This window comes from Podarcis erhardii, assembly GCF_964252035.2.
Source record: "Podarcis erhardii genome assembly, chromosome: 1".
In the NCBI taxonomy this organism is placed as follows: Eukaryota; Metazoa; Chordata; class Lepidosauria; order Squamata; family Lacertidae; genus Podarcis; species Podarcis erhardii.
Genome location: NC_138497.1, coordinates 8,342,650 through 8,367,928, shown reverse-complemented (window position 1 = coordinate 8,367,928; position 25,279 = coordinate 8,342,650). Strand labels below are relative to the sequence as shown.

Here is a 25,279-nt window from a genome sequence, read left to right as displayed (position 1 = left end):
AAAAAATTATTCAAAATTATAACAAGACATATTATCCAAAAACATAAACATATCATCCTTGTTCCCCCCCCCATTTTTCCTTCCTCCCCTCTCCCACACTCTCAGCTTTCCAGCTGCTTCGTGTTGCTGCTCTCAGCAGAGAAAGCATTCCAGGCAGCCGGCCATAAATCTCACTCTTTATTGCCTCCTGACTCAATTACAGGCAGAAATAAACCAAGTGACTGGCCTCTTTTCTCCCTCGCTCCCCCCAGCACAGCCATCTGCCTAGCCCCTTCCGTCTTTCCCTGTGACAAGGAGCAGTCTTTCTCGGAAGTAGCCCGTCCCGCTCAGACTCACTCTTCTCTCCTCTTCTCTCTCCTCTGAGGACGAGAAACTGCTAATCAGAGGGGATCGTTCTCTATATCCTCCCTTTCTTTCCTCCCTCATTGCCTGCAGTTCCCTGACACACACCCTCCCACCCCGACTTCCCTCAGTTCCAGTCTTTGGTTTCTCTAAGAATGCTGTTTTATGCATGTTACAAAGTTGTACAGATCCTCAAACTATTTAGCTGATTATTATCAATACAGTGGTGCCCCACAAGACGAATGCCTCGCAAGACAAAAAACTCGCTAGACGAAAGGGTTTTCCGTTTTTCGAGGTGCTTCGCATGACGAATTTCCCTATGGGCTTGCTTCCTTTTTCGTAAAACTGTTAATAGTCGGGGAATCCGCGCTCCGCAAGATGAAAAAATCGCAAGACGAAGTGACTCGCGGAACGAATTATTTTCGTCTTGCGAGGCACCACTGTAAAAGGTTTGTGAATGTTTATTCAAAACCTGCCAAGGAGTCCAGTTTGCTTCGTTGCGTCTTCAGATACTTTGTAAAGGGTTCCCATTCATTCTTAAAGTCACAGTTATCCTTGTCCCGTAGCTTATATGTCAATTTTGCCAGTTCTGCATAGTCCGTCAATTTTTGTTGCCCTGATTCTTTTGTTGGGGTTTCTTCAGTCTTCCATCCTTGTGCTACCAGAACTCTCGCGGCAGTTGTCGCATACATGAAGATGTTTTTCAACTTTTTTGGCAGGTCTTTCTCTACAATCCTCAACAAAAATGCCTCAGGTTTTTTAACAAATGTTAAATGGAACATTTTCTTCAATTCATTGCAAATCATTTCCCAAAATTTTTTAATTACCTTACAATCCCACCACATATGATAAAATGTCCCCTCCTTTTCCTTACACTTCCAACATATATTTGAACTAGTTTTGTACATTTTCCCTAACTGCACTGGTGTTGTTTACCATCTGTACATCATCTTCATGTAATTCTCCTTCAATAGGGAACAGCCTGTAAATTTTAAGTCAGTTTTCCATAATTTAACCCAATCTTCCATCATAATGTTATGCCCTACATCTTGTGCCCATTTAATCATAACTGATTTTACCTCTTCATATTTCATCTCCCATTCTAATAATATGCTGTATGCGGCCTTCAGTAGTTTCACTTTCCCTTCAATCACTTCCGTTTGAAACCTAGATCTAGTATAACTAAATCCTTTCTTGCTGTCTTCTTTATGTGTTTCATATAGTTGTCGATAATGCAACCAACTCTGAAAGTGGTCTTTGATCTCATCATAATCTCTTAATTTCCATTTTCCATCATGTTCCTTTAATAAATCAGCATATGTGAGCCATTTTCCTTTCTTTCCAAGTGGTTTGAGCAGTAATGCTTCATGTGGTGAAAGCCACCACGGGGTCTTTTGTTCCAATAAGTCTTTGTATCTCTCCCATACTCTCATTAGTGATTTCCTGATTATATGGTTGTAAAAACTTCTATGAACCTTTCCTTTCCCGAACCATAAGTATGCGTGCCAGCCAAATCTGTTATCATGTCCTTCTAGTTCTAATGCTTATCCAATCTCATCCAGTCCCTGATCCATACCAAACAAGCAGATTCATAATACAATTTAAGGTCTGGGAGGGCAAACCCGCCTCTATCTTTTACATCTGTAAGTATATTATGTTTTATCCTTGGCTTTTTGCCCCCCCAGATAAATCTTGAAATCTCTTTCTGCCATTTTTTAAAGCATTCATCTTTCAGGATGACTGGTATTGATTGAAAAAGAAATAGCATTTTTGGCAGCACATTCATTTTAATCGCCAATATTTTTCCTAACATTGAGAGATTCATTCTGCTCCATATTTCTAAATTTCTTTTTACCTCAAGCCAATTTTTTTCATAATTATTTTTAAATAGGTTTATATTTCTTGATGTTAACCAAATCCCTAAATATTTAACCTTTTTATGGACTTCAATCTCAATGTTTTGTTCTAATTCGGTTCTTTGTTCTTCCTTCATGTTTTTAACTAATAATTTCGTTTTATTCCTATTTAGCTTAAATCCTGCCACTTCCGCAAATGCATTTTCTAAACCAAGATTTAATATTTTGAAAGTATTTGCTTGGTATGTGAACTGGAATTTCTTTTAAGATATAAACTAGGTATTATGTTCAGTTTAAGAGCTTTGACTTCCCCCCACAGGGTCAGGTTCAATGACTGCTGTCTGTCAATATCCATTGATAAGTCATGATACATTTTGTTGATGTTTAACAATGCTAATTTAGATAAATCTTGTGGTAATAATAACACACGGTTGACTCAGGTTCAGCTTGTGGTCCACCAAGAGCCCTGGATCCTGTTCACATGTACTGCTACTTAGCCATGTGTCCCCCATCTTCTATTTGTGCAGCTGGTTCTTCCTAAGTGCAGAACCTTCCCTGTTGAAATTCATTTCATTAGCTTGGGCCCAGCTATAGAGAGTGCCCAGCTATGGGGCTGTACTGTTGAGTCTGGGTCAAGACAAATAGGGACTTGCTTTACTAAACTATAGTCGCTCTTGTGTCTGCTTCTTCCTTGGCCCTCATTCCCACACAGAACAACATGCGTGTGAGCAGGGTACAGGGCCTTCTACTGGTGGCTGGCATCTTGACTTACTTGCTGATGGGGGCCCTCATCTTTGAGCTTCTGGAGAAGGATCACTACCTAAAAAAGGAAGAAGCAATGTTTCAGCTGAAAGAGGAATTTTTTTCGAACTACACCGCTCTCACCCCAGAAGAGGTGGAATTAGTCATTCGGGTAAGGCATTACTTCAGCAAGACTGAAAGGGATGACCGTGGCATGACACCAGAGGTTAGGAGGTCAAAAAGTATATATGGGGGGAGTACAGTTTAGGAGATGGGAATTGAGGTGGGGACAGAATCAGTAGGCAGCATAGAACCATAAGGACTCACCCTTTCTACTAGCCATTATGGCAGTGTTCTGCCTACACTGTTGGAGAGGCAGCATGGGCTTCTCCACACTGAGCTTTCCTCCACTCTCTCCAGGCCTGGCCATGATTTAAAGCTCCGTGTCTGAGCACCATTTTGTTGCTCTGGGGCTTTCCTCGTGAAAACCAGCTTGTTAACAGCAATCCATTGTAAACCCAAATTGACTTTTGCTCCAATTCAGCTATAAAGAGCAGGTTTTTGTTAGTATTAGTACTGTATTTGTTGGGAAATGTATTTTGCAAAGAATAAATTAGGGAAAGGAGAACATACGCCATGTAGCAGCTGCAAAACAGGTGACTCCAATCAAGGTCACAGAAAAGCTGAATCATTGCCACGGAAAACCCAAATTTACATTTCCTCCAATTCAGCTGTAAAGAGCAGGTTTTTGTTAATATTTGTACATTTGAACCTTGGTTGTGGAACTTAATCTGTTCCGGTAGTCCGTTCGTCTCCCAAAATGGTTTGAAAACCAAGGTGTGGTTTCCGATTGGTTGCAAGCACATCCTACACTCAATTGGAAGGCACGGAAGCTGCATCAGACGTTCAGCTTACGAAAAACATTTGCAAACCGGAACACTCACTTCGGGGTTTGCGATATTTGGGAGCCAAAATGTCAGAGTACCAAGGCATTAAAAAACCAAGGTTCAACTGTACTATATTTGTTGGGACACATATTTTATAAAAATATATTGGGAAAAGGAGAACATACGTCATGTAGCAACTGCAAAACAGGTGACTCTGTTCAAGGTCACAGGAAAGCTGAATCATTGTCTGGATAACTGCCTTGAAAAGTGTGTGTTTCTGCCTTAGAACAGAGGGTGGGAGATGGAGTAGTCTCACCATTGTTTGGTTGACTGAGAATATGGGAGAGCCAAAACTCCAAGCAGACTCTGTCCAGAAGAATTTATGAAGACAGCCAAGCCAAGGGGTAATGATTTATGCATTGCTACTAAAGTGTATGTTTTTGGAGCAAGAAGACCAAACCCTCTCTTGGGGTCAAGGGAGAGAAACACTTAGTATTGAACTTGAGATATAAACAACACAGCTTGTTATAGTGTTGCCATCACTGCTATTGGAGTGCGGCCTTTGCCTGGAAAGAGTGGAGGAAAAGTTGAGTGTGCATAAGCCCTATGCCTATCAGTTACTGGGGGTGACAAGTGAGGGGAGGGCTGTTGTGCTCAGGTCTTGTTTGTGAGAACTTCCCTTCTGAATGCATAGCCATTTGGTTAGCAGTATCTGGTGATAATCAGAGGAGGGGCTATTCTTATTGTTGGAATATTCAAACTGAGTCTTGCCTTCAATTGCAGAAACTGGTAAAATATGTTCAGATCGGAGTAGATCCTATAGGAAGACATGATGATGAAGGAAGGGCCAGCTGGGATTTCAGTACTTCTTTCTTCTTCATGGCAACTGTGTTAACCACAATAGGTACTGTCATTTGGTTCTGGCTTCTTCGCGAATATAGTATGCAGGGCATTCAACTGCTCTCAGATAAATTGTGTAAAGCTGCAGGCTTTGCTTTTGCTCCTTCATCATCCTTCACATCTCATTTTTGTCTTTCCATTTCTGGCCAAATAAAAGTTCATTTATTATATGCCCAACAAGACCATTCCCTGATTAGTTATTTATTCCCCACCCTTCTGGGGCCAACCCATTATTAAAACCACCCTGTGGAAAGTAGTTGGGCTAGGAAACGAGTTCAAATCCCACCTTGTGCAACTGACCCAATGCCAGGTCTCCCAATGCAAATCCGTCCCTCTCAGCACAGCCCTATGAATTCAGTGAGACTTGCTCCCCAATAAATTTGCATAGGATTGCAACTTCTTTCCAGTAAGCTACACAATACACTCAAGAAACCGCACACCCTTTATGTCTAGATGAATGCCTTCAAGGCAGAAACCCATGCACTGAATGAGTGGGAGAACCTACCTTATTAGCACTGTTTAATCCAGAGCTTTCAAAACTTTTCATGTTGGTGACACACTTTTTATACATGCATCAATTTGTGACATGGTAATTCAGTTTTACTAGCAAGCTGGTGGTTAAACTAAGCCCTTTCCAGCGTTGGCATGACCTACACACTGCAGCCAACACGCTAACAGGTTGTGACACACACAGTGGCGTAGCGTGGGGGGTGCAGGGGGGGCCGGCCGCACCGGGCGCAACTTCTGGGGTTAGGGCAAATCCACGGGTTAGGGGGCGCAAATCCACGGGTTAGGGGGCGCAAATCACTTGCCTTGCCCCGGGTGCTGACAACCCACGCTACGCCACTGGACACACAGTTTGGAAAGCTCTGGTTAAGCTTTTTGGTGTGAAGCACAAATTGGGATTCCAAACAACAGATTGAAGAACTAGGCCACAGCCAACAAGATGCATTTCAATAGGGGCAAATGTAAGCTTCTGCACTTAGTCAGGAAGAAGCAGTTGCACAAATATAGGATGGGGGACATCTGGCTTGCTAGTAGTACATGTGAAAAGGATCTGGGTTTTTGGTGGCTGCATCAACTGAAGTATTTTATCCAGATCAAGGGAAGCAATAGTACCACTCTATTCTGTCTTGGTCAGACCACCCCTGAAATACTGCGTTCTGTTTTGGGCACCACAATTTGAGAAGGATTTTGGCAAGCTGGAACATGTGCAGAGAAGGGCAGCCAAGAAGATCAAGGGTCTGGAAACCAAGCCTTATGAAGAATGGTTGAAGAGACTGACAGGAGATATGAGAACCATCTTCAAATATCTCAAGGGCTGTCACATGGAAGAGGGAGCATGCATGTTTTCTCTTGCTCTGGAGGGTAGGACTCGAGGCAATGGCTTCAAAAGACAAGAAAGGAAATTCCAACTAAACATCAAGAGCATAAGGTCAAACAGATTCCTCACTGGCCTTGCAGACAACTTCATTGTCCAAAAAGACAATGGGAGAAGCAACAAGAGGAACAGCCATTTTAGATCTGGTCCTAACCAATGTTGATGACCTGGTTAGTGGGGTAGAAGTGGAAGGATCATTAGGCGCGAGTGACCATGCTCTTCTGAAGTTTACTGTACAGCGGAAAGGAGCAGCCAAGCATACTAGGACTCAATTTCTTGACTTTAAGAAAGCCGACTTCATAAAACTTAGGGAAGTGCTGGGTGAGATCCCATGGACAGTAATACTAAAAGGAAAGGGAGTTCATGATGGCTGGGAGTTTGTTAAGAGGGAGATAGTAAAAGCACAACCTCAGGCAATACCAATGAGATGGAAACATGGAAGGTGCCTAAAGAAGCCAGGGTGGCTATCTAAAGAACTTTTAACTGAGTTAAGATTAAAAAAGGATGTGTACAAAAAATGGAAAAGGGGGGAAACCACCAAAGAGGAATTCAAACAAATAGCCAGCGCGTGTAGACACAAAGTCAGAAAAGCTAAAGCACAGAATGAACTCAGGCTTGCTAGAGAGGTTAAAAGCAACAAAAAAGGCTTTTATGGGTATGTTCGTAGCAAAAGGAAGAACAAAGAAACAGTGGGGTCACTCAGAGGAGAAGATGGTGAAATGCAAACAGGGGATACAGAAAGGGCTGAACTCCTCAATGCCTTCTTTGCCTCAGTCTTCTCCGATAAAGAAAACAATGCCCGACCTGAAGAATTTGGAGCAAATGATTCAGCAGAGGAAACACAGCCCAGAATAACTAAGGAGATAGTACAAGAATACTTGGCTAGTTTAGATGTATTCAAGTCTCCAGGGCCAGATGAACTGCATCCAAGAGTATTAAAAGAACTGGCAGATGTGATCTCAGAACCACTGGCACTCATCTTTGAGAATTCCTGGAGAACAGGCGAAGTCCCGGCCGACTGGAGGTGGGCAAATGTTGTCCCTATTTTCAAAAAGGGGAAAAGAGAGGACCCAAATAATTACCGCCCAGTCAGTCTGACATCAATACCAGGGAAGATTCTGGAGCAGATCATTAAGCAAACAGTCTGTGAGCACCTAGAAAGGAATACTGTGATCACCAATAGTCAGCATGGATTTCTGAAAAATAAGTCATGTCAGACTAACCTGATCTCGTTTTTTGACAGAATTACAAGCCTGGTAGATGAAGGGAACGCAGTGGATGTAGTCTACCTTGATTTCAGCAAGGCATTTGACAAGGTGCCCCATGATATTCTTGTAAAGAAGCTGGTAAAATGCGGACTTGACTATGCTACCACTCAGTGGATTTGTAACTGGCTGACTGACCGAACCCAAAGGGTGCTCATCAATGGTTCCTCTTCAGACTGGAGAAGAGAGACTAGTGGGGTGCCACAGGGTTCTGTCTTGGGCCCGGTCTTATTCAACATCTTTATCAACAACTTGGATGATGGACTCAAGGGCATCCTGATCAAATTTGCAGATGACACCAAACTGGGAGGGGTGGCTAACACACCAGAGGACAGGATCACACTTCAAAACGACCTTGACAGATTAGAGAACTGGGCCAAAACAAACAAGATGAATTTTAACAGGGAGAAATGTAAAGTATTGCACTTGGGCAAAAAAAATGAGAGGCACAAATACAAGATGGGTGACACCTGGCTTGAGAGCAGTACATGTGAAAAGGATCTAGGAGTCTTGGTTGACCACAAACTTGACATGAGCCAACAGTGTGACGCGGCAGCTAAAAAAGCCAATGCAATTCTGGGCTGCATCAATAGGAGTACAGTGGTGCCTCGCAAAACGAAATCAATTCGTTCCGCAAGTTTTTTCGTCTTGCGAGTTTTTCGTCTTGCGAAGCACGGTTTCCCATAGGAATGCATTGAAAATCAATCAATGCGTCCCTATGGAAACCGCCTTCAGACCAGGTCTGGGGACAGTCTGTCCCCCGACCCCTTCTGAAGGCTGGGGGTGGGGGTGGGGACAAGGGCTTTTCTTCCCACCCCCAGCATTTTAAAAAACCCTGGGACAGCAGAGGACTTCTTGCGAGGCATTCGTCTTGCGGGGCACCACTGTATAGCATCTAGATCAAGGGAAGTAATAGTGCCACTGTATTCTGCTCTGGTCAGACCTCACCTGGAGTACTGTGTCCAGTTCTGGGCACCACAGTTCAAGAAGGACACTGACAAACTGGAACGTGTCCAGAGGAGGGCAACCAAAATGGTCAAAGGCCTGGAAACGATGCCTTATGAGGAACGGCTAAGGGAGCTGGGCATGTTTAGCCTGGAGAAGAGGAGGTTAAGGGGTGATATGATAGCCATGTTCAAATATATAAAAGGATGTCACATAGAGGAGGGAGAAAGGTTGTTTTCTGCTGCTCCAGAGAAGCGGACGCGGAGCAATGGTTCCAAACTACAAGAAAAAAGATTCCACCTAAACATTAGGAGGAACTTCCTTACAGTGAGAGCTGTTTGACAGTGGAATTTGCTGCCAAGGAGTGTGGTGGAGTTTCCTTCTTTGGAGGTCTTTAAGTAGAGGCTTGACAACCATATGCCAGGAGTGCTCTGATGGTGTTTCCTGCTTGGCAGGGGGTTGGACTCGATGGCCCTTGTGGTCTCTTCCAACTATGATTCTATGATTCTAAAAACTTCTGACAGTAAGACCTTTCTGATAATAAGGGTTGTTTGACAATGGAACACACTCCATCATGAGGTTGTGGGTGTTAGTTTCTGTGTATTGCCACTGTGCAGTTGCTTGGAGTCACAAGAGCCTGTTTTGCATTCCAGAGATTCCATACTGTTGGAAGTCTCACGGGAGACGGGAGACAGATGTGACATTACGGGTTTCCTGTTCCTTTGTTTGTTCAGTTGCTCTCTGCTCTCGCAGAGAGATGATGTATTTCTTTTCTGTCTCCATAGCTTAGTAATAAAACTCTTAACATGTAGCTCATACTTCTCGTCCTTCCCTGTGCTGGATACTCTGCGTAATGGGAATGTGCTTGGAGCCTTATAAGAGGCTCAGGTTGTTAATTACTGTCGGAGGCGATTCCGGAGGAGCTTGGAGGAGCTCGGTCGAACGGAGATTCCGACATTTTTGGTTTTGGGCCCAGAAGAATGGAATGCAGATTATCTTCTCTGCGTGTCAAGAAGATTGATGGGAGGTAGGTGCTCATTACCCGGGAAGCCTGCCAGTCCCTAATTAATTGGCAATAAGGGTGGACTTTGAACTTCAATCCAAAGCACTAACCGGCTGCGGCAGAAGGGTGCTGTTTGAAATGCAGCTGCTGGGAAACAGACTGAGCTTGCTTTAAAGACACAATGGCCAATCCAAAAGTACAGGAGGCTCTTCAATTTGCGATGGGGATACCAAAGCTCTCAAAAGGGAATTATCAGGAATGGGTGCAGTATGCAGAAGCCCTGCTAAGAAAAGAGGGTCTGTTTAATGTCATAACAGATGCGCCCCCCCCCCAGCTCCAGTTACCCAAGAATGGGAGGCTAAGGATTCTAAAGCAATGGGAACTCTAACGCTTATTGTGTCCCCTGAAGAGTTTTGTCTTTTGCGTGACAAGGCCTCAGCCAAAGAGATATAATAATAATAATAATAATAATAATAATAATAATAATAATAATAATTTGTACCCCGCCCATCTGGCTGGGTTTCCCCAGCTACTCTGGGCAGCTTCCAACAAAGATGAAAAATACACCAAAATGTCACATATTAAAAACTTCCCTGAACAGGGCTGCCTTCAGATGTCTTCTGAATGTCAGGTAGTTGTTTATCGCTTTGACATCTGATGGGAGGGCATTCCACAGGGCGGGCACCACTACCAAGAAGGCCCTCTCCCTGGTTCCCTGTAACTTGGCCTCTCACAGTGAGGGAACCGCCTGAAGGCCCTCGGAGCTGGACCTCAGTGTCTGGGCAGAACGATGGGGGTGGAGACGCTCCTTCAGATATACTGGACCGAGGCCATTTAGGGCTTTAAAGGTCAGCACCAATACTTTGAATTGTGCTCGGAAACGTCTCCAACAGTCACATTTAAGAACAGAGGTGGGAGCTTCTTTGTTCTTTTATGCCAAGTTGCATGATATGGCACTTGCTGATGGAGCAGATGTATGTGCTCACCTCATGGAAATGCAGAATCTAAGGCATGAGTTGCAACAGCGTGGAATCACCTTTCCGGAGGCTGTGTATTCCTTCATGATTCTACATTTTTTGGGTTCAAGTTGGGAAGCGATTGCCAGCCAGCTTGCTGTTTTGCCTACTGCTCAGCTCACGGTAGTGCAATTTACTGCAATGGTGTTGAATGAAGCGGATCGGTGTACTGCTAGCTGCATCACTAAGGGGGAATCCTCACAGACGTCATCCCAGAATGCAGTGCAACCACTAGATGGCGCCAGAGCTTTGAAGGCAGTGAAATGCTACTATGTGGGCATCTAGGCCACATGAAGGGGGAATGTAAACATCCCAATGCCAAGGCAACAGAGCAACGCAGCGAAAGTTCAATGCGTGGAAAAGGCAAGGGTCAGAAGTCCAGGACAATGCAACACAAGGTGTGATGGCCTGGGATTCCGATTCAGAGGCTGAACCAGAGGAATCCCAGCCTGCACAGGAGTCCCCGCCTCCAGGGCCGGCTGAATTGGGACAGGGCCTGGATTCTGAAGTGCCTGCACCTGTGTTAGATCCTCAGGAGCAGGCACCAGGTGATCCCACTCTGGCTCCAGAGGTGGTTGAGGACTCAGTGCCTGTAGGTGAGTCTCCCCCTGGGCCCAGTAACCCTTTAACCTCTCCTGAACTGCAGAGACTCAGGGCAGAGAGGCGAAGGGAACTGGTTGCTCCCAGGAGGAGTGCTCGCCTAAAGGCCAAGAGAGGCGGGTCTCCTGGGTGCCGGGACCGCCCCTAGCCTCAGAACAGATAAAGGCCAGTCGGCCCGGTCCCAGGTTGTGGGAGCAACGTCGTTGAGTTCCTGTTCCTGCCCGGACCCAGACCTGACTCTTCAGTGCTCCTGTCCCTGCCCGGCTTCCTGTTTCGGACCTCGCCCCGCTCCTTGTGGACTGATTCCAGGCTAGTGACCCAGGACCGGACTCTGACTTCGCCTTTGGTAACCTTCCCCCCGGGATCAGCACACAAGGCCATGGTCTCACGCTGCACTCCAAAGGTCCAGAAGACATCTAGATCTTTCTTCATCATAGACTCGGGAGCCACCCGGCACGTCAGCAAAGACAAACACCTGTTCGTGTCCATTACTCTGCAGGAAGGTGCGATTCACCAAGCGGATGACCACACGATCTCCAGTCAAGGCTACGGAACGGTTGTACTTCACAGTTTGGGTGCATCAATACGCAACGTTCTTTTTGTTCCAGATGCTGCACACAACCTATTGAGCGCCTCGCAGCTGACTGAACAGGACATAGATGTTTCCTTCAAGAAGAGGAAGTGCACCATCACCAAGAAAGATGACTTTGTATTGCATGCTGATTATGTTGATCATTTGTTTGTATTACATTATGATGATTCTGTTGATGTTGTGCAGGATGAAACTTGTTGTATTGCAAATACTAACAAGGTTTTGCATGCAGGATGTATTCATGATTATCACAGGAACCTTGGTCATTTAAACTTCGAGGCAGTTTCCAAAATGCCTGCCTTAGTTGAAGGTATGACTATTAAACCCTGCAGGTACCACATGAAGTGTAAGGCATGCGCAGCAAACAAGGTCAAAATGACTGCAAATGGTAAGGTATCTAGTAGACAAGCTACAGAACCATACCAGGTAGTGCATGCTGATCTTGTTGGTCCACTAACACCCTCTTTGGGTGGAGCCAGGTACTTCATGGTTCTTATTGATTCATATTCCAGATATATTCATGTGTTCAATCTCAAGCAGAAATCAGAAGCGTTTCCTAGGTTCAAGGAATTCTGTGCTTGGTTGAAAAATGTGCATGATAAACAGGTGAAATGTTTATTTACAGATCGAGGGGGAGAATTCACTTCTCAAAAGTTTGAAGCTTTTCTGACTGAGAAAGAAATTCAGCATGACCTTTCAAGTCCACGGTCTCCTTGGATGAATGGACTTTGTGAAAGGGCAAAACAAACATTGCTTCAAGGCTTGATAACCTTGCTACATGACGCCAATCTTACAGAGTTATTGGGCAGAAGTGCTCAGCTGTTTTGTTTATACTTCTAATCGCAGATTGTCATCACTGATTGGTTTTACCCCCTATGAAAAGATGTTTGGCAAGAAACCATACATCAAGCACATGAGAATATTTGGTTCTGGCATGTGGGTTCACACACCACAAAGCTCCAAGTTAGGCAAACGTGGTTTGCATGGTATTTTTCTAGGATATCAGAAAGGTTCTTACAGAGTAATGATGACTGACTCTAATACAGTTAGGCTCACTAGAAGTATTGAGTACAATGGCAAGCAGGGGAAGAATGTGGGAATTTTCCAATGTTATCCTGATGACAGTGAAGAGTCGGAGGATAAACAGCAGCAAAGCCCAACACTCACTGATGAAGGTTCTGATTCTGATTCTGAAACTGACTCAGATGGTTCAGAGGATTTCAAGAGTGCTAAGGCCTCTCTGCAACCCTCTGAAGGCTCTGATCGAGAACCACTGTTCACTATAGGCAGTGGGTTCTGCTTAACTGGAGGTTTTTAAGTAGAGGTTGGATGGCCATGTGATATGGATGCTCTAGTTGAGATTTCTGCATTGCAGAGGGTTCAACTAGATTACTCTTGGGGTTCCTTCCAACTCTGCAATTTTACGATTCTGTGACTATGAATTGCCAGAAGCTTGGTGGTTTTTTCCTCTGAGTTCATTTCCACCTGTGCACAAGATCCTTTCTCTCTCTATCTCTGCCATATGTTGATCAATATTCCCCCCCAAAGGTCCTGTGAATTCTTTAGTCTGGTCTTTCTCTGATCCATTTTCATTCACCATTCTGTGCATCTCATCTCTGAGCTCTTGCAATTGCTCATCCAATAATTGTGGGATGATACTAACAATCAATGGTGCGTTCAGCCATGTCTTTGCCATATTGAGTTCTGTTCATCACTCCCTTAGCAGCCTCTGCTTTGAAAACTTGTGTCTGTCCCTTTAGGTAAACAGTGCATTCCATTCCAACGGTTTGAGGTTGAATTCCAACAAGACCGAAGTATTGTTTTTGCAGAACAGGGGAAGCTACACAGAGTGGCTAGGGGCAACCCAGTCAGATGGGCGACACATAAATAATAAATTACAATTATATTATTATTCCCATGCTAATGGGTTCAAGCTCACTGAAGGGATGGAGAGTTAAAAGTAATATAAGATGAAGATTTTAAACTAACCAGATCATCCCAATCATCCGATAATTTAAGATAAGCTTTTTGCTTTGTTTTTCAGCCTCTTAAATAATGCCTCTTCTTACACCAGAAGCCAATTTGCATTCTGGATAAGAATTAATTAATAAGAAGTAATTGGCAGATAGATCAGCCAAGTCTTAATTGAGGCCAATCGCAAAGGAAACTAAAATGGAGGTTTTTCTGAGCAGAAGACTTACCCTGAGGGTTATTATGGGCTGGTATCTGGGCACAATGGTGGTTCCTCTGTCTAAGACGCTCCTTGCATGCCCTATTTCATCACCAAAGACATATCATCCCAAAGCAAATAAGTTTTTTGTAATTCACTGTTTAATCCAATAACTATAACCAATTTTGAAAAAAAATGTCCTATTTCATCACCAAAGACACATCAAATACGTTTCTAAATTTATCCCAAAATAAATAATTTTTTTGAAATTCATTTTTAATCCAATAACTGTATCACAAATTTTGAAGAACTGAAATATCTGAAGGTTAAGCATGTTCCAGTTCACAGGCAAGGCCAGGTCACACTAGAATTGAGAGAAATCAAATTCCTTGAGCATTCTTAAAGTTTTTAGGGGCTTGGGAATTGCAACTTATTTTAGCCATGACGGTCACGAATGGAGGAATTCAGCTCTCTCCTCACTGCAGATCAACCTACATTTGTTTTGATTATCATGAAAATGCAGTGATCCCCAGATTTTCATGACAAATATATTATCAATCATTTGGTGTGTTTTTTAAAGGGTTGCTATGATGAGTCTCCATTTCACCCAATGTTTCACAAGGTCTCCGAAGTCATACTTGAAGCTCCCACATAATTATCCTAACACCAAGTGCATCGGCATAAAGGAGGTCAGTGAGTGCAGTACATAAAATAAATACATTGGGCTGTATTCAAGGCTGCCATTTCAATTGTGCACAGACCTCTGCTTGCACAATGAAACTTACCCCTCTTCTCCTCTCTGTACCCCTCTGAGCATAATCAATGTCTGCTCCAGAGGGTATGGGGGTCCTCTGGAGCAGATTTGGGGGTTGTACAGGAGAGAGGAAAGGAAGGAACAGTCAGTCTCAATGTACACGCTGCTCTCCACTGGAAACAACCCTTCGTAGGGACCCTGCTCTGTAACTTCTCTAGGCAATTGGCAAATCGACAGTTGCTGACGTCCTTTGCAACCCTTTCTTAATCTTTCAACAGGCTATGGAAACCTCTGTCCCCAAACGAGAGAAGGTCAGCTCTTTTGTGTTATTTTTGCTCTCTTTGGAATCCCCTTCAACCTCCTCTGCTTTAACTATATTGGCTCTTCAATCTCAAGATTCTTCGAAAGCTGTGCAGAGAAAGTGTATGGGAAAGGAAAGAAGGTAATTCAGCTACTTTATCTGGAGATGATTTCTAATCTTACCAATCACAAGACTAAGGCTGACATAGACTGCTATAGACATAGACAGCACTCAGGTCCTGTTTGCAGGTTTCCTGTGGGCATCTGGTCAGCTTTCATGAGAACAGGATCCTCAACTAGATGGGCCCTTGCCTGATTCAACAGATCTCTTCTTCTATTATATTGCATATACATATGCATATCTGATTAGCTGCCTCTATAAGAGGTGGAAGACAAGGATAAATTAGACATGTGCATTATGCCATCTGAAGAAGATAAACTTGAACTGTGCCTTCAATTAGGAATGAAATACCACCATAGAGCTTGACCACCATGAATTGTGACATCAGCAGGAAATTGTGCTCCAGATGAAGTTTAACGGGTGGAATTATTATTATTTATCTGTTAACGCAGCCTAAAATAACAGTGCATGGCTGTAGATCGAGAGAACTGAGCTCTGTTGCATCAAACCTCCCTTTTTCTTTTCTTTTCTTGCTTTATCTTTCAGAAATCAGCAAGATACATTTTCGTGTTTGTGGTTGTGGGAATTCTAATGTTTCTTATTTTGCCAGCGTTCTTCTTTCAATGGATGGAGGGCTGGGCTTATTATGAAGCTATCTATTTTACATTTGTTACACTCAGCACCATTGGTTTTGGAGACTATATAATAGGTAAGGCTTTCAAAATACTTTGATATTGTGGGCTTAACTGATTGTACAGATAAAGTGAGGTCATTTGTGGCCTCAAGGTACTGGTGGCAGTAATAGGCAAACTGTCCCCAATCCCATCCCCACTAATTCCCCTGCTGCACCACCCACTATTCCACCACACAGCACAAAACCTCCAGATTAAAACCTAGCAAACCAAAGGCTTATATTGCCTAATAGACTTCTACAAAAATAACAAATCCTTGTCAACACAAGAAGTACAAGACTAACTAGAAGACACCCAAATGTCCTGGTTAACACATCACCAATTGCATACCCTCTTAAACAATCCAGCAGTAAAATCAACAGCAACTAGGCCCCTGGCAACCTTCAAAACCTCCTTCTAACAACAAAGGGACAGGTAGAGGAATGGCATCCAGAATATACAAAATACTACTACAAAATCCCACGAACTCCCTAGACGCAATCAAAAAAACAATGGGAGGATGACATAGGCTATGAGATTAACCCCACTCAATGGAACAAAATGTGTTCTAAACCCCCCTTTAAATCCATATCAATGAAAAGAAAAGATCTCACCCTGAAACTCACCTACAGGTGGTACCTAACACCAAGAAAACTAGCTAATATGCCCAGGAACCTCACCAAAATGCTGGAGAGGGTCACATCCACAGGTACATACCTCCACATGTGGTGGGAGTGCCCCAAAATCCAACTATTCTGGACAAGAACCATACGAGAAATAAGTAAAATAACCAAGCAAGTATTAGAAACCACCCCAGAATTGGCCTTACTAAACATCGTCCAAGACAATAATGCCCACGTACACCACAAAGAACTCATAACCTACCTACTTTAAGCATCCAGAAGCACCATAGCCAGACACTGGAGAGACCTGTCAGGAGTAAGCATGGACCAATGGTACCAAATAGTATGGGAAACAGCCTGACTAGAAAAATTATCCAATAAGCTGAAACTGACAAGGGGACAAATAGAAGAAGACACCTTCAACCCGGTATGGCTCCCCTTTATCACGTACACAGCCCAACAAGACAATGACAAAAACCCATCAACAGCATACAAATCAATATGGCTAACCTGATCCAAAACACCCACCCACCCCACTCACACATGAAAACAAAGACCACCACAGCCAACCACAAATGAATAACCACATCCTAGGCCAACCCCAACCTCTCTCACCACCAAAGGAACACAAGCGAACAGCAAAGAACCTGCACAAGCAACGCTGACACCAAACCCTACATATAGTAAGTAAAAGAGAAACATCGCCACCCGACCCCACCCCCACCCATCTTCCTCCCCTTTTCTTCCTAATGTCTCAGCAAATGAAACTGATTTGTAAAAATGTTACATGGAAAAAATACGAGAGAGAGAGAGATTGCACACACTTTTGTAAATCAATAAAGTCTTTAATTAAAAAAGGGGGGGGGGTACTGGTGGCAACCAATCTGCTGTACTGAAGAATATGAAAGCTCAGTTCAGGTTTCATAAAAAATGATGACTTGCAATGATTATAATCTGGAACCCAAACCATATTTTAAGTTTCTCAAGTACAGACCCTCCAAGTATCCATATCTTCCAGGAACAGTTCTGGATTTACAGAAGCCATCCCAAAGAGTACTCATCAATGGTTCCTCAACATCCTGGAAAAAAGTGACAAGTGGTGCGCCACTGGGTTCTGTTCTGGGCCTGTTGTTGTTCAAGGTCTTTATAAATGCTTGGCTGAATGAACTGACAGGATGCTTCTCAAATGTACAGAGGACACTGAACTCGGAGGGGTAGCTAATCTCACAGAAGACAGAATCACAACTCAAAATGACCTTAACAGATTGGAGAACTGGGCACAAGCTAACAAAATGCATTTCAATAGGGACAAATGTAAGGTTCTGCGCTTAGTCAAGAAAAACCAGCTGCACAAATATAGGATGGGGGACACCTGGCTTACTAGCAGTACATGCGGAAAGGATCTAGGGGTCTTGGTGGACCACAAGCTTAACATGAGTCAACCGTGTGATGCAGCAGTGCGTGTGTGGGGGGGGGGGAGCTAACTCGGCTGCATCTGTAGAAGTATAGTGTCCAGATCAAGGGAAGTAACAGTACCACTCTATTCTGCCTTGGCCAGAACACACCTAGAATACTGTGTCCAGTTTGGGGCACCACAGTTTAAGAAGGCTGTTGACAAGTTGGAACATGTGCAGAGAAGGGCAGCCAAGATGATCAAGGGTCTGGAAACCAACCCTTATGAGGAATGGTTGAAGGAGCTGGATATGTTTAGCCTGGAAAAGAGGAGGCTGAGAGGAGACAAGGTAGCCATCTTCAAATATATCAAGGGCTGTCACATGGAAGAGGGAGCTTGTTTTCTCTTGATCTTTAGGGTAGTATAATGATCTCAGGCAGTCAGATGGCTCCAGTATGCAGTAACGAGCCTCTGGAAATTCATGTACGTTTATTTACAGATCAAAGAAACAAAGCGCGGCACACACCACTCAATCTCTGGTAATCAGGTGCTCTGAATTTCCGTTCCTCAGACAACACAAGGTTTGACAACGTCTGGCCCTACTCCTCTGACCCTTACATAGCTTTCTCACCCTCTCCTCCCTCCTACTGTGAGGAGACCATAGGAACTCCCTCTTTTTGTTCTCCACTGAAGATTCCCCTGAACTCTCTTCCCTTCATGGTTGCCTAGTAACCTCAAGATGTCTCTCCCTTGGGTCTGATTCTCTGTTACTCTGCCAACTTTGTAAGACTGAGAAGGAAGGGGGTCAAGTTAACTCACTCCTGTCCTGCCTGTGATTGTGTTCTCTCATTGTCCAAGTCAGACCCCTCCCATTCGTCTGACCCTGCTAGATCCCTGACAAGTAGGACTCAAACCAATGGCTTCAAGTTGCAAGAAAGAAGATTCGGATTAAACATTTGGGAGAAATTGTGACAGTCAGATCTGTTTGGCAGTGGAACAGACTCCCATGAGAGGGAGTCTTTCCCTGGGGTATTTTAAGCAGAGGTTGGATGGCCATCTGTCATGGATGCTTTAGCTGAGATTCCTGCATTGCAGAGGGTTGGGCTGGATGCATCAAACATAAAAGAAAAGAAAATGTCCAGTATGTTTTCCTGGACAGTGATTTTGCACCTTTCTCTTGGTTGGAACTGCAAGGCCTTCTGGTGGGTCCCTCACTGCAAGAAGTGAGGTTACAAGGAACCAGGAAGATGTCAAGGAGATAAAGAACTATACAACCTTTAGAAGACATCTGAAGGCAGCCCTGTATAGGGAAACAAAATACAGTGGTACCTCGGGTTAAGTACTTAATTTGTTCCGGAGGTCCGTTCTTAACCTGAAACTGTTCTTAACCTGAAGCACCACTTTAGCTAATGGGGCCTCCTGCTGCTGCTGCACCACCGGAACCCGATTTCTGTTCTTATCCTGAAGCAAAGTTCTTAACCTGAAGCACTATTTCTGGGTTAGCGGAGTGTGTAACCTGAAGCGTATGTAACCTGAAGCGTATGTAACCCGAGGTACCACTGTAAAAAAAATCCTTCCAGTAGCACCTTAGAGACCAACTAAGTTTGTTATTGGTATGAGCTTTCGTGTGCATGCACACTTCTTCAGATGTACCATATTTTTCGCTCTATAACACGCACCTGACCATAACACGCACGTAGTTTTTAGAGGAGGAAAACAAGAAAAAAATCTAAACGAAACAGTGGATGTATGATTTTTGTGGTTCATGCTGTGGCCACAGACATGTGATCTGACAGTGAGTTTGGAGTAGCCCAATGCAAAAATCCTGAGGATCCATGTGGATCCATGCTTTGTAACCACGTGCCACTGTGGCCCCAGGCAACAGTGGGTGCGTGATTTTTTTGGTGCAAGATGTAGCCATGGACATGCTATGTGATCTGATGGTGAATTTGGGGTGACCCAGTGCAAAAATCCTGAGGAACCATGTGGATCCGTGCTTTGTAACCACGTTTTAAGTGGGGAGGGAAGGAAAAGCACTCAAGGGACAAGGAGCACACGTGGGGTGGGTGGAGAAGGATGCTGCTAATAATGCAGAAGAGGGGTTTAAGGGGAGAAGAAGCACGCGTGGGGTGGGTGGAGAAGGATGCTGCTAATAATGCAGAAGAGGGGTATAAGGGGAGAAGGCTCCTCTCCTCTCCCGCTTTGCTCCTTTAAAGCAAGCAGGCTCTGCTTTTCTCCCTCCTCCCTGCTCATCCCCGGCTTAGAGGGCTGAAAAACTTTGCTGCTATTTAGCGAGCTGAGTGGGGAGGAGAGAGGGACAGAGAGCCTGCTTGCTTTAAAGGAACCAACCGGACAGGAGTGTAAGCGGCTCCTCTCCTCTCCCGCTTTGCTCCTTTAAAGAAGCAGGCTCTCTGTCCCTCTCTCCTCCCCACTCAGCGGCTCTTCTCCCGCTTTGCTGTTTCAAAGTGAGCCATGGAGGAGGGAAGGAAGGGGAACCATGGATCCTCTGCTCACAACTGCAGCAGATCCCCCCGCCACCCGTAGGCATTACCTCCATAACACACACAGACGTTTCCCCTTACTTTCTAGGAGGAAAAAAGGTGAGTGTTATGGCGCAAAAAATACGGTATATCAATAACAAATTTAGTTGGTCTCTAAGGTGCTACTGGAAGGATTTTTTTTATTTTGTTTCGACTACGGCAGACCAACACGGCTACCTACCTGTAAATGTACAGTAAAGTTCGTAATGCTGTATGTTTTATAATGTTTTGATATATGCTGGAAGCCTCCCAGAGTGGCTGGGGAAACCCAGTCAGATGGGTGGGGTATAAATATTATTATTATTATTATTATTAAGCAGGAAGTTATAGGATGTGCACAGATTGGGAATGTGGTAAGGCAACCACCCCAAAGCTTTTGCAGGCCAAAACAGCATCATGTGCCCAAACCATCACAAATAGGCAATAATAAGGACATTGGCAGCTTCCTGTGTTCGTCTTCCCACAATTCAGTGGTAGAAATGTCTTTTAAATGTATGGTGTGAATGTGTAGCTAACGAACTTTAGATAAACTGAATTGGTGAGTCCTTTAAATCACCTCCTCACACATTATTGTTGCTTTTCTCTGTGTCTCCAGGGATTAAGCAGGACAGGTCGTATTTTCCGGGCTACCGGGTGCTCGGAGCCGCTTGGATCGTCGTTGGTCTGGCCTGGATAGCTGTGTTGTTTCAACGGGTCTCTTCATTCCTGGCACCTGTAGATCCAAAAGCAAGCTCACCAAAAAAGAGTAAACGGTGAAGATAACACCACCCCAAAGGAGTCAGTCTGCTAGATTTCCACTGGAGGAGAATTTATCATTGCATTCTGGTGGAGACAGACATAAAAATCAGCTAAACTCAAGAACTTCTGCTGAACTTTTTATAATTGTATGGCAGTGTGACATTTAACTGATTCCTTAAAAACTCACTAGTTCCTAATAAACTGTGAAATAGCCTGGTATTCTGCAACCAAGAGCGGGAGGGTCGGTCTTACTTGGACTGTGTGCAGAGGAGAGCAACCAAGATGATCAAGGGTCTGGAAACCAAACCTTATGAGGAGTGGTTGAAGGAGCTGGGTATTTTTATTCTGGAAAAGAGGGGACTGGGGGAGATATGAGAGCCATCTTCAAATATCTCAAGGGCTGTCACATGGAAGAGGGAGCATGCTTGCTTTCTCCTGCTCTGGAGGGGAGGACTCAAACCATAGCTGTCAACCTTCCTTTATTTGGAGGGAAACTCCCTTATTCCAGCGCCGTTTCCCGCTGCTACCCCGGATTGTTGATATCGCGTAAATTTCCAGGATTTCAAAGGAAGCAGCTCCTGTCCCTGCTGGCCAGGGAGGAGGGAGGCTCCAACTGTGTTGCTTGGCTGCGTTGCTCACCACTAAGCAGTCTGAGAACGACTGGGGGGGGGTGGAGCTTGCATGCCTTGTGCCAATCAAATCGGCTGTGTTGCCTGGGGACTCGCCTTTGCTCAGCGCTTCCCAGCGGAGAGGTGACGGTGTGGTTTTCCTTGCTGCTGTATCCCCTTGCCGGGTCGCTGCGCTGTAGGAACCACTGCTTGAGGCTTCGTTTGGCTGCTGGCTGGGCTTTCTGCTTTTGGGCTTTTGGCTCAGAGGGGCTCCACTCTCTCTCTCTCTCTCTCTCTCTCTCTCTCTCTCTCTCTGTGTGTGTGTGTGTGTGCGTGTGTGTGTGTGTGTGTGTGAGAGAGAGAGAGAGAGAGAGAGAGTGAATGTGTCACTTAAGCTGATAGTAGGAATGCTGTAGCTTCACACACTTACCTTCACACAATGTGTAATTAACTTGGGGAAGTTTTTTACCGCAGGATGTGGTGAGGTCAGTACTTTAGATTTATAAGGGGATCTGAGAGATGAATGGGAGATATGGTTTGTCAGTATTAATGGACAGCTAAATAGAAACTTAAACCCCAAAGTTAGGACCAAGATTCAAATCCTGACTGGGTAACTTTGCTCACTAGTAACATTGAACCATGAGGACAACGTGGTTGGACAGTGTTCTCGAAGCTACCAGCATGAGTTTGACCAAACTGCAGGAGGCAGTGGAAGACAGGAGTGCCTGGGAAAGGTGAGGCTGCTGAACCCTTATTTTCAAATCTGAAAGTTGACAGCTATGACTCAAACCAATGGCTTCAAGTCTGTGATGCAGGTATGATGTTTCTGGGGGTGGTCTTGGACTCCAGGGCGGGCAATTTAAAATGTCTATATAAGGGCTTGCACGCATGGCTCGGGGTCCTCCTCCTCTCTCCTGCATGTGGGGGAGCACCCTGTTGCAACAGTTAATAAATATCAGGTTTACGGGCTGCTTTGCTTCTCAATATTCTCTGGTTGGTCTCTGTTATTTTCTCCTACCCATAGAGAGCCTACAAAAGGACTCTTTATGGGCTCTTGAGTACGCCATAAGGGAAAAGGAGCAGGTTTTTTTTCCTTATCACATGGATGCAGCCTCACTACCAGGGGTATCTGATGACAAATGCCGACTCCCTCGGACTGAAAGCAAAGATGTGCGCCACACCCCATAGTTAAATTTGACTGGACTTAACCATCCTCGGGTTCTTTACCTTTTATATTTATTACTTCCTGTGATCGGGACACTATTTTTGTTGATGTAGCCTAGAGTCACTTTGGAGAATAGAAGAAATGGTGGAAACTGTTGTACTTTTAAAAATAGGGTTTATTCAGCTATTTACACCTTCAGTCTGCATGGAAGGAGTCCAGCTCTTATGGCATGGTCAGTTCAAGAGGCAGCAGTGCAGGCATACAGCCTCTCTCTCCAAAATGAATCTCTCCTCCCCCCTTCTTTCTCCCAGAAACCCCTTGCCCTCCCCCAGAGCAGGTACCCTGGCAACCTCCCAAATCCCCAGTCTTTGTTCACACCTAGGGGGAAGAGGGAAGTTCCCTTGATTGTTAATGGCCCCTATTGTACTCTTGATAGCAAGAGATCAGCCAGGATAATTTGCATAAGCCAGCACAGGAATTCCCTGTCTGGAACAGCTCTGCAGTTTATGTTCTAATCTAATCCATATACCAATTGATCAAAATCCTAGCATTTATTCATTCCGAGGGTTTAACAATAGCATAAGCTTTGCTGCTGCATCACACAACTGACTCATGTTCAGCCTGTGGTCCACCAAAACCTCTAGATCCTTTTCACATGTACTGCTAGTAAGCCAGATTGGCGCCCCCCCCCCCTTATATTTGTGCATCTGGTTCTTCCTTCCTATGTGCAGAACCTGACATTTGTCCCCAGTGAAATTTATTTTGTTAGCTGGGGCTCGATGTAGGGTTGCAAAAAAGAGGACACATTTGCCGACTTCTGCTTTTAGCTATGGATCACTATGATGACTCTGCCCATGAAAAAGAGGACGTGTCCTGGAAAAAGAGAACACATGGCAACCCTTTAATTCTGATTCTTTCTGCTGCGGCATTAGCTACCCCTCCCAGTTTGGTGCCATCTGCAAATCTGATGAGCATTCCCATTGCTTGAAAATAGATCAATCTTGTTCCCTGTACATTTCTAAAATACTGTGGTCTGATCTTCCTACCATCCTCTCAGACCTAGAGAGGCTTTCAGCAGCCCAGCTGGTACAGAGGTGGTGACCTCACAGAAGACCAGGTAAGCCAGTCCACAAAAGTGGGTAATATACCCATGACCTCATAGAGCCCATGAAGGTGTGGTCAGGCTGCTTCTCCCAAATAGCTACCCAGTGAAAGAGAAGCACTGAGACTCTCCCATCAGATATTGGAAGTTGAAGTGGATCAATTAAGAGGATTTGGAATCAAAGGACCCTGTCAGGGTGAGTGAGGAGCCAAGCAAAGACCTCTCCCCTCCTTTCAATTCCCTCCTCCAAATGACCCCTGGGTTGGTTATGGATGTGGGAAAACACATTAGCTCCACCATGACAAAACCTCCTGGTTTTCTTCCTCCATGTTTTCCAATGAACTGTATTTCTTAAAAAAACCTAAAACAAACCTGGAAAGAGAAAGTGTGTTTTGACATGCAGTATCCTAACACTCCAAACAACTTTCCCGGGAAGTCATTGAAGCAGTGTTTTTTTTTTAGGCAGTATAATCTTTTATTTTGTTGTTGTTTAGTTTTTTAGTCGTTTAGTCATCTCTGACTCTTCGCGACCCCATGGACCAGAGCACGCCAGGCACTTCTGTCTTCAATCTTTTATTTTAGACACCTATAAAACATGAAGCACATTTTCCCCTAGTTTTTCTAGCAACATATTCACATATGGTTTTGTCCTCAGAGCTTCCTTGCAATGTCATATTGTAGAGACATTTTTGGGGGGAGAAACAGCAGCCGTGTAGAAGGCAAAGTAAAGGGGGAGATGGGGTGAAAAACACACAAAACTCTATACTTTACAGAGTTGTTATTGTAATTCACCAGATCTTAACCTATTACAGTATTTCCCGGTTTTTAAAGACGTGTTTCCCCACAAAGCCATTTTGTCATGGGAGAAAAGGTCAAATTTATATTTTTTTGAACATGTGATACCATATAGTTTGAACTAATGTTATTTTTTCAGTAGTATCTTCAATATTAATGAATTTAGACCCGAGTGCCACCCATTTTTCTTGCAGGGCTACATAGGAATATTCCAAGGTAGCCCAATTTGGAGTTATTTTCAGTTGTGGGTCTCCAGAATTGTCTACCTGACAGTAAATATGCTTAGTGATACAGTTCTAAAGAGCACTGTCTTTCCCCCACAAGGTCAGGTTCAATGACTGCTATCTGTTGATATACATTGATAAGTCATGATACATTTTGTTGATGTTTAATAATGCTAATTTAGATCAATCTTGTGGTAATAATAAAAACACACAGTTGACTCATGTTCAGCTTGTGGTCCACCAAGACCCCTGGGTCCTTTTTGCATGTACTGCTACTTAGAAGAAGAGTTTGGATTTGATATCCCGCTTTATCACTACCCGAAGGAGTCTCAAAGCGGCCAACAATCTCCTTTCCCTTCCTTCCCCACAACAAACACTCTGTGAGGTGAGTGGGGCTGAGAGACTTCAGAGAAGTGTGCCTAGCCCAAGGTCTCCCAGCAGCTGCATGTGGAGGAGCGGGGAAGTGAACCCGGTTCACCAGATTACGAGTCCACCGCTCTTAACCACTACACCACACTGGCTCTCCCATCTTCTATTTGTGCATCTG

At 44.3% G+C, this 25,279-nt stretch overlaps 1 protein-coding gene across 2 annotated transcripts in view; it reads left to right on the top strand.

Moving 5' to 3' along the window:
- LOC309343863 (potassium channel, subfamily K, member 16-like) overlaps positions 1–25,279 on the top strand; it is a 104,673-nt gene that overhangs the window by 1,412 nt on the left and 77,982 nt on the right. Inside the window, exons 2-6 of one of the 2 annotated variants that reach the window (XM_081866016.1) lie at positions 2,911–3,111; positions 4,610–4,730; positions 14,731–14,894; positions 15,420–15,582; positions 20,696–20,961. The exons of the other annotated variant lie outside the window; for it this stretch is intronic. Coding sequence (XP_081722142.1) covers positions 2,917–3,111; positions 4,610–4,730; positions 14,731–14,894; positions 15,420–15,582; positions 20,696–20,856 — 804 coding nt within the window. The 5' untranslated portion in view covers positions 2,911–2,916 and the 3' untranslated portion in view covers positions 20,857–20,961. Of the gene's footprint in view, positions 1–2,910; positions 3,112–4,609; positions 4,731–14,730; positions 14,895–15,419; positions 15,583–20,695; positions 20,962–25,279 lie in introns of those variants that run through there. 2 annotated transcript variants of the gene reach the window in all.